The sequence below is a fragment of the Cololabis saira genome, chromosome 9, assembly GCF_033807715.1.
Source record: "Cololabis saira isolate AMF1-May2022 chromosome 9, fColSai1.1, whole genome shotgun sequence".
NCBI classification, from domain to species: domain Eukaryota; kingdom Metazoa; phylum Chordata; class Actinopteri; order Beloniformes; family Belonidae; genus Cololabis; species Cololabis saira.
The window spans coordinates 37,386,096-37,401,100 of NC_084595.1; the positions used below are offsets into that span (position 1 = coordinate 37,386,096).

The following is a 15,005-nucleotide window of genomic DNA, read 5'->3' on the forward strand; positions in this document are numbered from 1 at the left end:
ATATAGAATAAAAATGCTTCTTGAATAAAATAAAACAAATATCCCGTTCCCGCATAACAATTAAATTAAAATACACTGTGCAATTAATACAATGTAGACAGTAACAGGCAGACTTTTCCACTGAGGTTGACAGTTGTGCAAATAACAAAAAAATTGTGCAAATCTGAAATAAAACATTCAAGTCAATTTGTCACAAAATAAGCTATATCAAAATCATAAAAAAAAAATATATATATATTTATATATATATTTTTTTTTAAATCGATATAAACGATATTGTCTCGTACCATATCACGTTTGAAAATATATCGATATATATTGAAATCTCGATATATTGCTCAGCCCTAACCTGAATATGTATTATTTGGTGTTCAGGTGGTGGTAAATGGAGTGGGCGGTGCCGCCGGAGACCAGGATACTGAGAACACGGAGCTGATGGCCATCTACACTAAGGATAATCAAGTGGCAGAAAAGGTAACTGGAAAGTAAAAACATGGAAGTGAAACACAGTCCAACTTGTTAAAAAGAAGAAGAAAAGGGCAGACAGAGATGCAGTCACGCGGTTTAAAAGATCTTACTCATCCAGTTACAGGCCCATGCGTGTAGTGACATTGTAATTTAGTAAACCGCAGTCAGCATCACACTTTAGGTGGCTTTTTTGCTTAACCTTTCTTCTGCATCTTGAAAGCTGTTATCCATGTGTGGTTTGATACCACAGCAAACACTTCAGCAGTTTTTAAAGCACCTGATGTTTTTCTTTTTAACCGTCATCAAAAATTCTCATTCAGACAACAGTCATACAACTATTCATTTTATACTGAATAGCACTTTTACTCCTGTAAAATCACACAACAGTGTTCATCAACCAGTAACCTCACTGGCTGGTTGTTTTTTAACATAGCTCTTAGTAGGGCTTGGCGATATATCAAGATTTTAATATATATCGATATATTTTGAAACGCAATATGGTACGAGACAATATCGTTTATATCGATTTACATTTTATTTTATTTTTTTAATGATTTTGATATAGCTTATTTTGTGACAAATTGACTTGAATGTTTTATTTGAGATTTGCACAAATGTTTTGTTATTTGCACAACTGTCAACCTCTTTTAATTTAATTGTTATGCAGGAAAGGGATATTTGTTTTATTTTATTCAAGAAGCATTTTTATTCTATATATGCAGGCAGTTTATTTTATTTCATTTGTTTTATACATGTTGATATTGTGCAGACCTCTGTTAATAAAGGTACCTGTGTGACATTTGGCACGAGGCTTTGTATTAAAACTGACTGTTTTTTTTAAGGGTTTGCCTCAGAAAAAATGAAGCTAACAGAGATGCTATGCTATAATGCTTTGGGGGAGACCCCAATTATGGCACAGAAAAAATATCGATATATATCGAGTATCGCCATTCAGCTAGAAAATATCGAGGTATGACTTTTGGTCCATATCGCCCAGCCCTAACTCTTAGCAAGCACCTTCTTGTACTTTTACATAGGTAAATCATGCAGTACTGCATGACTTTGACATTTACCTAAAGCTAAGAAAACAAAAGCAAACAAAACATGCAGAAAAAAACGTTTTTTAAATGATCTTGCTGTTTCTTTGTGTGCAGAGTTCAATGTCTGAAACGCTTGACAGCACAGACAGTATAGATGCCAGGCGGATGGACATGATCTATACCATCGAGGACACTCCACCCTGGTACCTGTGTGTGTTCTTAGGCTTACAGGTAAATCCTCACCTGGAGCATGACCACCTGTAAAAACACCGCCTACACATGTCCTTTATAACCTGGGTGTGCCTCATCCTTTATTGTGTTGTACATGTCAGTCCAATGCAGTGATTTTTCCTCTAAAAGCTTGCAGTATTCATTATTTAGCTGCACACCAGATGCACAAAAAGAAAAGATTTTGCTCCTGTTGATCATCACGTTAATATCTTCACTGTGTGATCACCGTCCACCGGTGTCTGACAGCCGTCTTTTGTCATCTGCCTTTGATAAACTGTAACTATAATCACTGCTATAAAGCCTGCCAACAGCACAATGTCTCACCCAGAACTAACTGCGTGTGACTGTGTTTTTAAACACTGATGAATCTTCTTGGGAGACAGCGTAACGTTAACAGATTTTAAACCTCCCTAACGACATTCTCTGTTTAGTTCCCTTGTCCGCAGTCAAAATGGACTTCCTGCCGTTAAAATCCCACTAAAACAAAACTGTGGACTCTTTTTCGAGACTGTTGGGGCAGGCGTTTGAAATAACAACAAAAAAATAGCATAATGAAACAGCAAATGGATTACTTGCTTCTTTGTCCAAACTCTCTTATGAGATGTTTCTTGGCTGGGAAACTCACCACAGGGGTTTTTATTACTACGCCTGGAAATGTTTTTTTGGTTGTTTTTTCTTTGTGTGTAAGCCAACTCACGCACTGGAGTCTCGTTCCCTGCTCTCTAGTTGTAGACTGAATGCTGTTTGTGCCACAGTGTCCCCCAGGGTATCACTAAATGGACTGCATTTATGTAAAATTTAAGAAACATTCAGCAAACTTTACAGTACGAGCCACATTCACCCACAGTCACACCTAAATTCATACTTTTAATTCTGTTGTATTGATAAAAAAAAAAAGTTTGTGCAAAATTGATGAACAGGGAACAAGGTGTATGGATTACACTTTTTAAGTTTGCAGTTTATTCTAAAAGAGGGTGGTGGACGGTGTTGTTTTCAAGCTGTACTTCCAGTTAATTGGTTTGCAGTCGGTGCAGGTTTCATCTCCAGAATTAAAGTCGTGCCAAGCCATAACAGACACACACATGACACTGAAAATGAGTTCCATTTTCTATTTTATTGTCCTCTGTATCATGAACTGCGTCAAACATTATTTGATAAGTGTAAGAATTTGGATTTGATGTGGGTAAGCGATGCTGAGACACTAAAATGGATTTTTGATCATAAAGTATTTGCTCTTGCTGACTATTTGGAGAAAGCGTGGGATAGGCGAAGAAAAATAACATATATGTAAAAATATCCATTCTGGTTTTTGATTTATTTATTTTGTTTTTCCGGTGTACATTGTGCAGCTCCCAATTAAGTGCGTGTGATATTGTGTATTGATGATTTTCTGTTTCTGGTGTCTTATAATCCTGTAAGGGATGGGTCTTCGGACATGACACAAAAATAAAATTCATTCATTCATTCATTCATTCATTCATTCATTCATTCATTCATTCATTCTTTCATTCACACATGTATACATGCATTTGTGCACCCTCACGCCGGCCCCTGAACCAGACATCTTTTTGTTTTTCAGCACTACTTGACCTGCTTCAGTGGGACTATTGCAGTGCCGTTTCTCCTTGCAGAGGCGATGTGCGTCGGCTTTGATCAGTGGGCCACCAGTCAGCTCATAGGGACTATTTTCTTCTGCGTGGGGATCACCACGCTGCTGCAGACCACGCTGGGCTGCAGGTACGCACACAGACACACCAGACACTATTACAGACACTAATATAGAACAAGTCCAGATATGGAAAAGTCACAATGACATGAAAAGGTATATTTAGTTCAGAGGTTTATAAACCAACTGCAGGATTTTAAAATCGAATCAGTGACAGACAGGAAGGCAGTGTAAAGATCTAAGAGCTGGAGTTATATGGTCCACTCTCCTGGTCTTAGTGAGGACAGCAGCCTTCTCAACTAACTGAAGCTGTTTGATGTACCGGTACTTTTTTTTTATGGAGACCCTTGAAAACAGCGTTACAGTAGTTGGCTCCAAACACTCTTATTTCTGTTTCATCTTCATTAAACCCCCCAAAAACCTGACACATCCACTCTTTAATTTGATGAATTTATTTGATAAATGTTTGAATTGGATTATATTCTCCTGGTGAGATGGTTATATAGATTTGTAAGTCATCTGCGTAGTTATAGTAACACATTTTTATATTTATATATAACTCTAATTTGTAGTTACCTAAAGACACAAAATAGTCCCTGTCTTTTAGATATGATACTCAGCAGGCAAGTGATGTACAAGCAAGTCCCACCCAGCTCTACTGGTCTACCAAGATGTTATTGTCGACCATGTCGAATGCAGCACTTGAGATCCAGTAAATGTTGCCATTATCCATATTAGAGCGGATGTAATTAAGGACCTTTGTCTCAGTGCTGTAAAAAGTTATCTGAAACATTTTTTTTTTTTTTTAACTTCTTTTTATTTCTTTTAACAAGTTCAGACATATAGTGCAGTCATACAGCCAAAAATACAGCAAGGGTGTCAGCATGAAGTAGTCCGTGGGTTTCTGCATCTGTTCATTGTCCATGTGTCACATAATCCCTATGAGGAGTAGTCCATAGGCAGAGGGGTATGAGTGCACATGTACCACAGTGCACAATTAAGAGAGAAAAACCACAAGTAAAAAAAAATCAAGAATACCACAACAAAAGAAAGTCACTTCTCACATATAGCAGATCACATCAGTTGAGGAAATATGAAATAATTGGCGACCATTTAATCGAGAAGACATCCATTTTTAAATGTAGCCTTGCTGTTATGTTTTCCATGTAGAAAATCTCCTTAACCTTCTCCTTCCATTGGGTCACTGTGGGGGGCTGGGGCTTCAGCCAGGAGACCGTGATCATCTTCTTAGCAGAAACAAGAAGGACTCTCAATAATAATCTTTGATTATCATCTAGATCTTCTGGTAATATTTCTAGTATAAAATAGGATGGCTCTAAAGGTAGTTCAATATTTAGACATCCCTTAATTTCATCTTTTACGTTTTGCCAGAATCCTAGTAGTTTTGGGCTGAAACTTATTTTATAAAGAGTTTTGCTTCGGTAGTAATGAGGTGGAGAGAAAAACGATGGAAAAACGATGTCATTTCAAGGACATGACTGTAATGATACAAAACCAGTACCCATGATAGGTTTTGAGGAGCAAAGTTGGTCAGAGGATCTATTTTGTCAACAAATCATTGAGACGTTAAAAAACATAATCCTCCAAAGAAACAATTGAAGGGACTTGCGCGTTTCTCCATCGACGTTACATAATATTCTCAAATGATTGGAGGACTGTGGAGGAATTTCCGCCCGTAAATGGGCTCTGGTACGATTTCGAGCTGGGCATCTGTGATCTGCAGCCTTTTAGGCCTATTCTACGAAAGCTTTTCCAAGCTTCGCAAAAGTGGGGCTACATTTAAAATGCCACTTAAAACTGCACTGTGGGGGAGAAAAAAGAAGCTTCATGTTCACCTCGTCCAGAAACAAGTCAAGATTGTTGCATGTTTGCAGGAATAATGGAACAAAACTCAATAACTTGGTATTGTTAGTGCCAGACAACCGAGGGAACAATTACCTCTACTGTCGGTTGTTTAGTCACTCTTCTGGTAACTAATATTCATCCCACTGTTTCTGCCACTTTCTCTTTCTCGTCGCTAAGTACCACTTAAAGACAAGGACCATTCATCCAAACATGAAGTTCCCCTTTCTCTGTTTGTCCTCTTGTAACCATGGGATGTGTTCAAGAGTGTGAGCGTGCCTTTAAGTAGACCATATCAGTGCCTGCTCGGCATGTGAAGTTCCCCACTTTGTCGATGTGATGGACATTGCTCAGCGAGAACAAACCTTTATCTTTAACAGGAGTAAAAAGGAGGTTTTCCAGAAGTAGCTTGTGCTTTTTGAATTGATAAGCAAACTTGAGGGGAGAAGATTTCCAGAGACTAAGTAGATGAGGACATATACTGCAGAAGAGGGAGCGCCATGCGGTGCGCTGTTGCATCACTTCTGGGCAAGTGATGTGAATAACTCTCGAGCTATAATTGATTAGGCCCAGCAGCAGTTGTTTGTGCAGTTTTAGTTGGAAGACCTACTTTTAGACATTCCAGCACACACTTGTCAAGAATCATGCGTTTGGCCTAGTTCTCACAAAGGTGTCTGGTCGAATAGTTTTTTTGTTTTAAACCCATATTTTCTAAATTATGTCAGCAAACACACCTCCTTCCTCGCTTCCCCTCTGCCATCATCCTCCGATCAGGTGCACAGGTCCAGCCCCCCCCCCCCCCCCCCCCCCCCTTTTTTTTGTTTCTTTTGCTATAAATGTTCCAGTTACACAAGCATGAGGTTGCTTATGTAGAGTCTGATGTTCTTACATTTTGTAACCAAAGATTCCCTTTATCAGTCCTCCATCCCACCAGTGAAATAACAACTGAAATTAGGTGTGGCTAGTTTCTATGGATGTTATCTCACTTTTTGGGGCCTTGTTTTAATGAAAAGCCTGCCATCTTGGCATTGGGTGTTATTATTCTTTCATAAGAGGATCAGTTACGGGAGCTAAACGGTTACCCTTCACTTTAATAAACGTAATCGTTCCATCTTGTAACATATTCTTCCTGTCTCAATATTGTTGCTGAGGTGCAGCAGACACGCCAGCTTTATTAATCTTTTTGTATTTCCTGATCTAAAAGTCATAGCAGCCAAGTGTTTTTGGTTATCTAGAACCTGCATAAAATGTGCTTTTTATTTTAGTATTTTAGTTGGATGGTGTTGAACCGGCTAGCCTTAACCGCCACCGCAGTCTCCCAGCATGTGTTTCCTTTTGAAAAACATCAGAAAAAGGATTCAGAATTGTTTATTATTTTGTGATTTACAAGCTCACAACTGACAGTTTCAATTGGCCAGTAACCTCTGAGTCGCCTTGCCTTGTGACTCCAGGCACAGCTTCTGCAATCCTTTTTGTGTATCAACTTGGTCTGACTGGCAGGTCAGAAGGGCATGTAGTGGGTCAAGCTGATAGTTAAACTAGCGCCATCTGTTGGACCTTAAAGAAAACTACTACAAATTAATGTTCCGTATCAATTTAGATATGAAACATTTTTTTCCCCCTCAATAACTTCCAAAATGGCCCGATACTTTTTTCCCCTTTCCTCACTGCTGCATGTCACACATATATATAAACAGTGAGAAACTTTGTTTGAGGCCATTGGCTCTCAAGTTGAGTTATGTAAGTTGTTATCCGCCTTTCTCTCCCTCGCCCAGTTCTTCCTCGTTTCCCTGACACAAACAAAGACACACACAAGAGACTGGTCTTGGCTTCAACCTGAGTGACATTCCTGTCACACCAGCAGCCCACTCTCTCTCCCAGGCCGTGCTGAGGTGACAGACAGACAGACAAACATAGTGCCTATCTGTCCATCTCTCTGTGGACGACTGTCTCCCGAGAAATGCCACTGAATATAAATAACTGAAGGAGGGAGAAGACAACTGCAGGGCGAAGGGGATGATGAATGGAGGTGGTTAACATCAGAAACAGTGTACTAACATCTATACTTTTGAAGTGGTTTCCATACACGCAGGCTACACATGTACAATTATTTGTTACAAACAAGGATACGGTCTGTGGTTTTAGCTCTTCAAGTCTCTGCTTTAATTTAAGCTTGGTTACATATATTAAGAAAAACTTTGTGGGGAATTTTTCCTTTTTTACACATAGTCATAAACCCTTACTGTGCAAACTGTTTATAATAAACCAGATGTCACTTGGCTCCAGATGATTTGCTCTGGCACATGCATATTTACTGAATGTCCCTTTAAAGCTCTGCATGTATAATGTGGAAACATGTGGCCACAGTCAAGTGTGGACTTTTCAGTTTAGTACTGTAGAGCAATCTTGCATCCAACTTATTTGCATATTGTTGCTTTTCTTTTTTGTATTAGGTGAAGAAATCAAATCAAAACATAAACTTGGGGTTTTGTTCGACCATGCGGCTTTTGGTTCTACCGTACTACAAAGATGATGTGTATTTGAGTGGCACATGTCCACAAGAGAGCAGGAAGGGTGCAAGGGGGGGAAAAAGAAAAGTGTACGTGGAAATGCTTTTAGAATAGCGAAGATTATAGAAAAATGCACAGCAGTAATAAGATATTTTGATACCGTTAAAATCAATTTTCATAGTGAGTAAAATTAGTTCATCCAAGTAAACAGAGGAACTTTTTACTTGTATTTTGCTGCTAATCTAAAATCGATCTTCTGCTCCCTCGGGACCCTGAACAGAATGAAATGTAATGACTTCTGTCTTCTTTCTTTCATGATTACAAGAATGAAATAAATGTATGCCAGCAATAACTGGCCTCACTTCCCCCTGCTCTGTTTAACTGACCGTACGTGAGTCAGCAGTGAAACAGCCTCGTCATTTCAGCATAGTGCAAGTGTCTTTTCATCTTTGGCTTCAGTGAGTCAAACAGCCACCACCAGCAGCAGACACATGATGGAGAATATCACTTCTACTCCCAGCTGGAAGAGCTGCATAGTTTCAAAAAGAATAAACTGTGATCTCAAACAGATATGGAGATTTGAAAATATATATACCACGGCTGCAACGATGTAAAAGCCGAGAAGGAAGGAAGAGAGGAAGGAAAGCAGAATCCAAAAAAAAGAAGAAAGTAACCGCATCACTTTATACAATCTGTCCATAGATGCAGATGTGTATTCTGTAAAATTAATCCGTTACATGTGTTTTTATTTTAGCTGCACCCTGGTGTGAATCACTGCTTTAATTATTTTTTTATAGTTTTTTTTTGAATAAGCTTCCATCTCCGTGGGAATTTCCATTTCTCATAAAGATGGGTCCACAGGATCATCTAGGAATTATAGGACGTTTGTTTTTTTTTGTTTTTTTTCTCAAAAGAATTGACTAAAGGCTAAAGCCTTAAATCCCACTTTTCAGTACAGGCTCCAGGAAAATGCCCACACCCTACAGTCTTGGAAGACATTCAAAAAATGGTTAGCTAGAATACTAAGAACTTCATATCCCCATGCTGCTGTTAGGCAACAGGCTTTTATTCAGTCTCTGGAAGACATTTGTGAACAGATTTGTTGTTTGTGTGTGTTTTAGGCTGCCTTTGTTCCAGGCCAGCGCATTTGCTTTCCTTGCACCAGCCAGAGCCATCCTGTCCCTGGACAAGTGGAAGTGTAACAGCACAGGTAACCCGTCTGTCCTAACTTAATCAAAACACACCCTGTTTACTTTTATCTCAGCTCCACATGCTCTCATTAGAGCCTGCAGAGAAAACAGAGGGCTTCATATTCTGAATTAGATTAGACCGTTTGCATGCTTATTAAGTTAAAAATCTAGAATTTACATAAGCATTTCATTTAATTTAAGTCTTTTCTTCTTCTTCTTCTCCTCTGTCCAGAGATTCCAGCGCTGAACGGAACAGAGCTCCTCCATACAGAGCACATCTGGCACCCCAGGATACGGGAGGTGAGGCAAAAACACAAAAACGGAGTTTGAAAATTACAAACTACTATAAATGGCTACGTCTTTAGTAGCTGGATTTTGCAACTTTTTACACAATATTGAGCATTTCATAATCTAATATTTGAATGACTACTCTTTCTTGGCAGGGTTCTTTGTCCAAACAGTCGACGTTTCTGAATGTCTGCCAGTTTTAGCTTTGTGTAACAGATGCTGCTAATTTGTGTTAACCTTTCCAGTTTGCGTAAGCCGCGCTGAGTAATTGTTTTTTATGTGACATGTGAATGAGACCAAACTCAATCAGGCCGCATCAGATTGTAAAACGGAGGAAAGTGCACATGACAGGTGACCGAAGAGCACACAAACGGGCTTATCGCTCACAACAGTGATGCCATGATTCTGCAGCTTATGATGCGATTCGTTAATGTGATTTTTAGATGCAGTTCAGATAAAGGGAAGGATTGACTGGTTGTGTACAGCGTTTTTTGCAGAAAACTGGCCCACAGAGGTAGGATCTGCTGAGTCACTGCTGCAAAGCAAATGTTGACGTAAAGCTGAATCTGACATTTAGTCCCATTTTATTATAGGCAAGGCCAGTTTATTTCTAAAGCACAATTCAACAAGTGTGTTGAATTAGAGACATTAAAACATAAATTATAAACATGATTTAAAATTCAAACAAAAAAGAATGGGTAAGAATCAGATCAAATCAGTAGTTCAAATATGATCATGTTTCTAAACAAGTTTAAAAGTAACTGTGCAGGTTTAGAGCTCTGCTCAAATGCAGTCAACCTGGACTTAAATACAGGGAGTGTTTCAGCTGATCTGAGGCTTTCTAGGAGTTTGTTCCAGACATGTGGAGCATACAAGCTGAATGAAGCTTGTCCATGTCTGGTTCTGACTCCAGTAACTGATGAACCGGATCCAGGTGACCTGAGGGGTCTGGAAGGTTCTGACCTGGTCAGGAGGTCCCTGATGGGTTTTGGTCCTGGACCATTCACAGTTGCTAGATGCTTCTTCTGACAGTTGTCATATTGTGCCGTTGGTGCCACTGCTCATTTTTGTCGGTATCTTGAAGGACTATTGATGGTTCTTATTTTGAAGAATATGTTGGATTTGTGTTTTAAATGTTAAATTAATTTAACGAGTACCAAAGTATTCTCTGCAGTGAAGAGTTGTGGCTTGACACAGTCGTGAACACTTAAACGACACTTAATAAAGCAAGGTTTTATATATATATATATATATATATATATATATATATATATATATATATATATATATATATATATATATATATATTCCTTCCTGAACTGATTTCAACTCGATACAGTTGTATTTTTATGCTCATTTGTGCCAATACAAAACGTATACAAAGATGAAGACTCTTAGTGACTACATTAACATTATTTAGCCAAACAGTCTACTTCAGTACATTAACAGGCTTTTAATACCCAGGGTATGACATTTCTGATCGCATCGCCTGTATTGTTTTGAGACAGCAGATATTTGTCATTATATTAATGGGGATATATGTGGAAAAACCTTTGACTTAACATTCTCATCTGTCCCGCTATAAGTATGTGAAGAGAGGTTTTTTTTTTTTACGGCACGGACATCCTGTTTTGTTTTACATCTCCAGCCAAGCACAAGAACTTGTTACCTACTAAGGTTTGAAGTATGCTCATCATATTTGCCCCCAGAAGTTGGTCATTTCAGAGAAAGTAGGCTTCAAGGAGGAGGATTAAAAGGGCAAATATTGCATGTTTGATGGCAGAGGTTAGAGAATGCAAATAAATGAAGAAAGTTACTGTAGATGGGTATTTCAAACTGTCATGCAAATCCCCTTGAGTGGCATCAAAGGAAAAAAAGAGTGCTTTACGTTGGAACAATATCTCTTCAAAAGTATGACAATGTTTTAAACTATGGTTTTAAACCTTCACTTGAAATTGCAGTTGTATTTTAAGAAGATTTTCACAGGTTTTCAGGTAAAGTGAGAAAAGAATGAGTCCTAGCACTTGACTGTGAGACACTGCCTTTGAAACATGATCTGTGTGTTTTTTTCATGACCTCTTTCTCTGTCTCCCATTTGTGTTTCTTCTGTCAGATCCAAGGGGCTATCATCGTGTCGTCCTGCATTGAGGTTTGCATCGGAGCGCTGGGTCTTCCCGGGATGCTGCTCAAGTACATCGGGCCTCTGACCATCACCCCCACGGTAGCTCTGATTGGGCTGTCAGGCTTCCAGGCTGCAGGGGAGAGGGCTGGCAAACACTGGGGCATCGCTATGCTGTAAGTACAGGCTGTAGTGCAGATAAAAATCCACCTGTAGCTAGGGCTGGGTATCGATTCAAATGCCAAGATTCGATTCCGATTCTTAATATTCAGAATCGATTATCATGGTTCGATCCGATTCGATATTGATTTGGCTTAGTGTTATTTAAAATGTTTTTTGAGCTGTTGCCTGAATTATATGACTGTAAAATAACTAGTGAAATAATAATTTCACAATAATTATTGTGAAATAACTAAGAAATAAATAACTCCAACAGGCCTTTCAATATCCATTTAAAGTGCAAAAAAGAAAGAAATTGCAACAGTTCATGCAGTAAACAAATCATTTTAGCTTATCTAATTTATTCTGTCACCACGCACACATATTGCCATGAAGCACCTGGCATTTTTCAGAAGTGTCATGACAAACTGTGTGTCCGACTACTGGGATTAAAGTTCACCTGGCGAAAATGATGGAGGTAAAAAAAAAAAATTGGTCTTTAGACATAAGAATCGATTTTTAGGAATTAATATGAGAATCGATTTAGAATCGGAAAATCGAATTTTTTTTTTTTCAACACAGGCCTACCTGTAGCCACCTCTTCTGTGGGGGAGCAGTGCAGTTGTGTGTTAAAAGGAAAAAGAAAAACAAGAAAAGTTGTGGTGCACTGAGCCTGCAGCTGCTACAGCTGTATGTTAGTGCTGTGAAAGCTGTCGCTATTAAAACTACCTGGGTTAAAGCACACTATTTTTTTTAAATTACGTGCACTGTCAGGCCCCCGATTTTCCTGTATCAGAACCCATAAAATAAAAGAAATTACATAAATCTGTTTGTTCGATTGTTTTTAAATTTAAAAACTGAAAATGGAAAACAACAAAACCTTTTATTTCATAAATGTTTGGGAAGGCTGCTCACATAAGATGGTGCCTCCCCTTGTGTAAGACAGTCGAGACGTGGATCTAAAGGTGTTGCAGATGGGAAGCCGCAGGGTGCGCCCTAGTTAAAAAAGGTCAGGACACCTCGACGCATCCAGTTACAGATAATCTGACAGAGCACGTAGACAGTGAAGGAAAAACTGGTTTAAACACTTTTCTAGGCAGTGTGATACAAGTTTAAAGACTATTGTGGTATGAAGAGAAAAGCCTCGAGGAGGAAATAAATCTCCAACAACTTGTGCTTAAAGACAGTATTTAAAAACTGTCAGAAGCTCATTGTTATCCCTTGACAGTAAAATGATCTTTTGAAGTGAACATCTGTCCCAGCAGCTCCACGTGCTCCACAGTGTGAGTGTTTCTCTCACTAGCAGACTGCTCTAGACTCTGCCTGAATTATACCAGAAAACTCTTGTGTCCACCTGCAGCTCCTGGAAGAGCCTAAACTTTCCAACCCCTGTCTGTGTTTAGGGATATAATGGACCCACAGACCCACAATCTTCTTTTGAAGCCTGTTTCTTCATCAATATGCAATAAACCCAGGCCTTTTTTCTCGGCGATGGGTAGAAAGATGCAGTGTTCATCCATCGCAGCAACATGAAAAACTTGCCGCCTCCTAACCACTTCACCGAGCTGCCCTTCTCACCCTTGGTTCTCACAGAGCGCTGTGCCAAAATTTAATTTTGTATTTTTTTTTAAACTCTGGCACACGGATGGCATGTGCTGCGCTCAGCTCGGAGCAGCTCTTCTACCAAGCAAAATAGAAATATGAAGATAGAAATCCAGTGCAACACGCAGCGCCACCAGTTACGTGTTTAGTGACATAAATACACAATAAAAATAAACATTCTCATTAGGGCTGGGGATCGATTCAAATATCAAGATTCGATTCCGATTCTTAAGATTCAGAATCGATTATCACGCTTTGATTCGATCCAATTCGATCCGATATTGATTTGGGTTACTGTTAATAAAACTGTTTTTTCAGCTGTTGCATGAATTATATGACTGTCTAGTTATGCAACATATTACTACTAGTATTATATTGAGATTCAACAGCAAGTATTGGCAGCTAATGATGCTGTAAGGACCAATCAGCTCCCAGAATGCTGATAGAACTGCTTTCAGAAACATCGTGTGGGTCAAAATTATCAAACGGATCCAGGGAGGAAACAGAACACGAAAGAAATCGCTTTTATTTTTTCCCCATTTATGAGAATTTGGTTTTTAACATTTATGCAAATGTAACCCCAAGACAGTATATAAAGCAAAGAAATGCAATTATAACTGAAAACTTTAATGTTTTCATACCTTTAAACATATTTAAAGGCAAAAACATGACACCAGTTATTCTCGTGTCCAACAAAATATTCCTTTTTTGGGCATAAACAAAAAAGTACCAAAAGTTGTAATGTAATGATGAAAAAAAAACTTTTTTTTTTTTAAATAAATCTTTAGACATATGAATCAATTTTTAGGAATTAATATGAGAATTGATTTAAAATCGGAGAATCGATCTTTTCAACACAGGCCTAATTCTCATGTCCTCTGTTACAGAAATGAAACATTATAGATCATTAAGACAGGGGGAGCTCTGGAGGACTGACTAATGGAGGTAGCTGTGCTTCATGGTTGTGATATTAAGGTGGCGTAACATCATTTCCTGCTGTGTCATCGCTGTTTGATGGAGGGCCTCTCCCTGCAAAAGGAACAGATGACGCGTGCCTGTAATTGCCAGGGATTCTCAGGCAGTTAGGATAATTGATTGTCTCTGAAGCCTCTGGAGTCCCAGTCAGACATAGAAAGGACTAAATGGAACATGCACGTACAGGATTAGTTCTGTCGCAGGGGAATGTAAAGTATTTTTAAAAAGGAGACGCTATTACCACACTGTGGTCCACCCCACTGAGGAGGCCTGTTTGTGTCTGCAGGACCATCTTCCTGGTGCTGCTCTTCTCTCAGTATGCCAGGAACGTTCACTTCCCCCTGCCCATCTACAAAGCCAAGAAGGGCTGGACTTCTTACCGGCTGCAGGTCTTCAAAATGTTTCCTGTAAGTACCAGCTTTAAGCACTTTGCACGAACTCCACTTCCCGGGACTCCCCTCTCGAGGACTTAAGTCCTAACGTTTTGTTTGTTTTCTTGTGCAAAGAAATTCCTTTGATTTCTTTACAGTTGCTTGCCTGTACTCGTGAAGTTATACAACAGAGCTAATCTCGTTCCCCCTGGGAGGTACATGAGCTGTGGATAAATCTGTCTTTTTCTACCCTCTGCTGGTCAAATAATTAAAAACACCTGCTGATGTCTCTTTATTTGAGCTGTTAAAGTGTAAACTTGGAAGCTTCTCTACCTTGAACCCAGTCATCAACTTCACTGGGTTTGCGTACATAATTTGTCGAGTGACGCTGAAAGTGACGTTAAAACAGAATTTATTGCCTGAACACTTATGTAAAGTGAAACATTTAGTACTGGGTAAAGGTGCTGGCTTTCACTCGTGTTTTTTATCTACTAGGTGAGACGTCAGGGTGGCATTTAATTTA

General features: G+C 39.0%; 1 protein-coding gene across 4 annotated transcripts in view; it reads left to right on the forward strand.

Annotated features, from left to right (window-relative positions):
- slc23a2 (solute carrier family 23 member 2) overlaps positions 1-15,005 on the forward strand; it is a 49,114-nt gene that overhangs the window by 22,189 nt on the left and 11,920 nt on the right. For all 4 annotated transcript variants that reach the window (XM_061729455.1, XM_061729456.1, XM_061729457.1 and 1 more), the window contains 7 exons: positions 376-474; positions 1,623-1,739; positions 3,319-3,476; positions 8,900-8,988; positions 9,201-9,268; positions 11,370-11,551; positions 14,398-14,518. In XM_061729455.1, the coding sequence (XP_061585439.1) occupies positions 376-474; positions 1,623-1,739; positions 3,319-3,476; positions 8,900-8,988; positions 9,201-9,268; positions 11,370-11,551; positions 14,398-14,518 (834 nt within the window). The remainder of the gene's footprint in view (positions 1-375; positions 475-1,622; positions 1,740-3,318; positions 3,477-8,899; positions 8,989-9,200; positions 9,269-11,369; positions 11,552-14,397; positions 14,519-15,005) is intronic.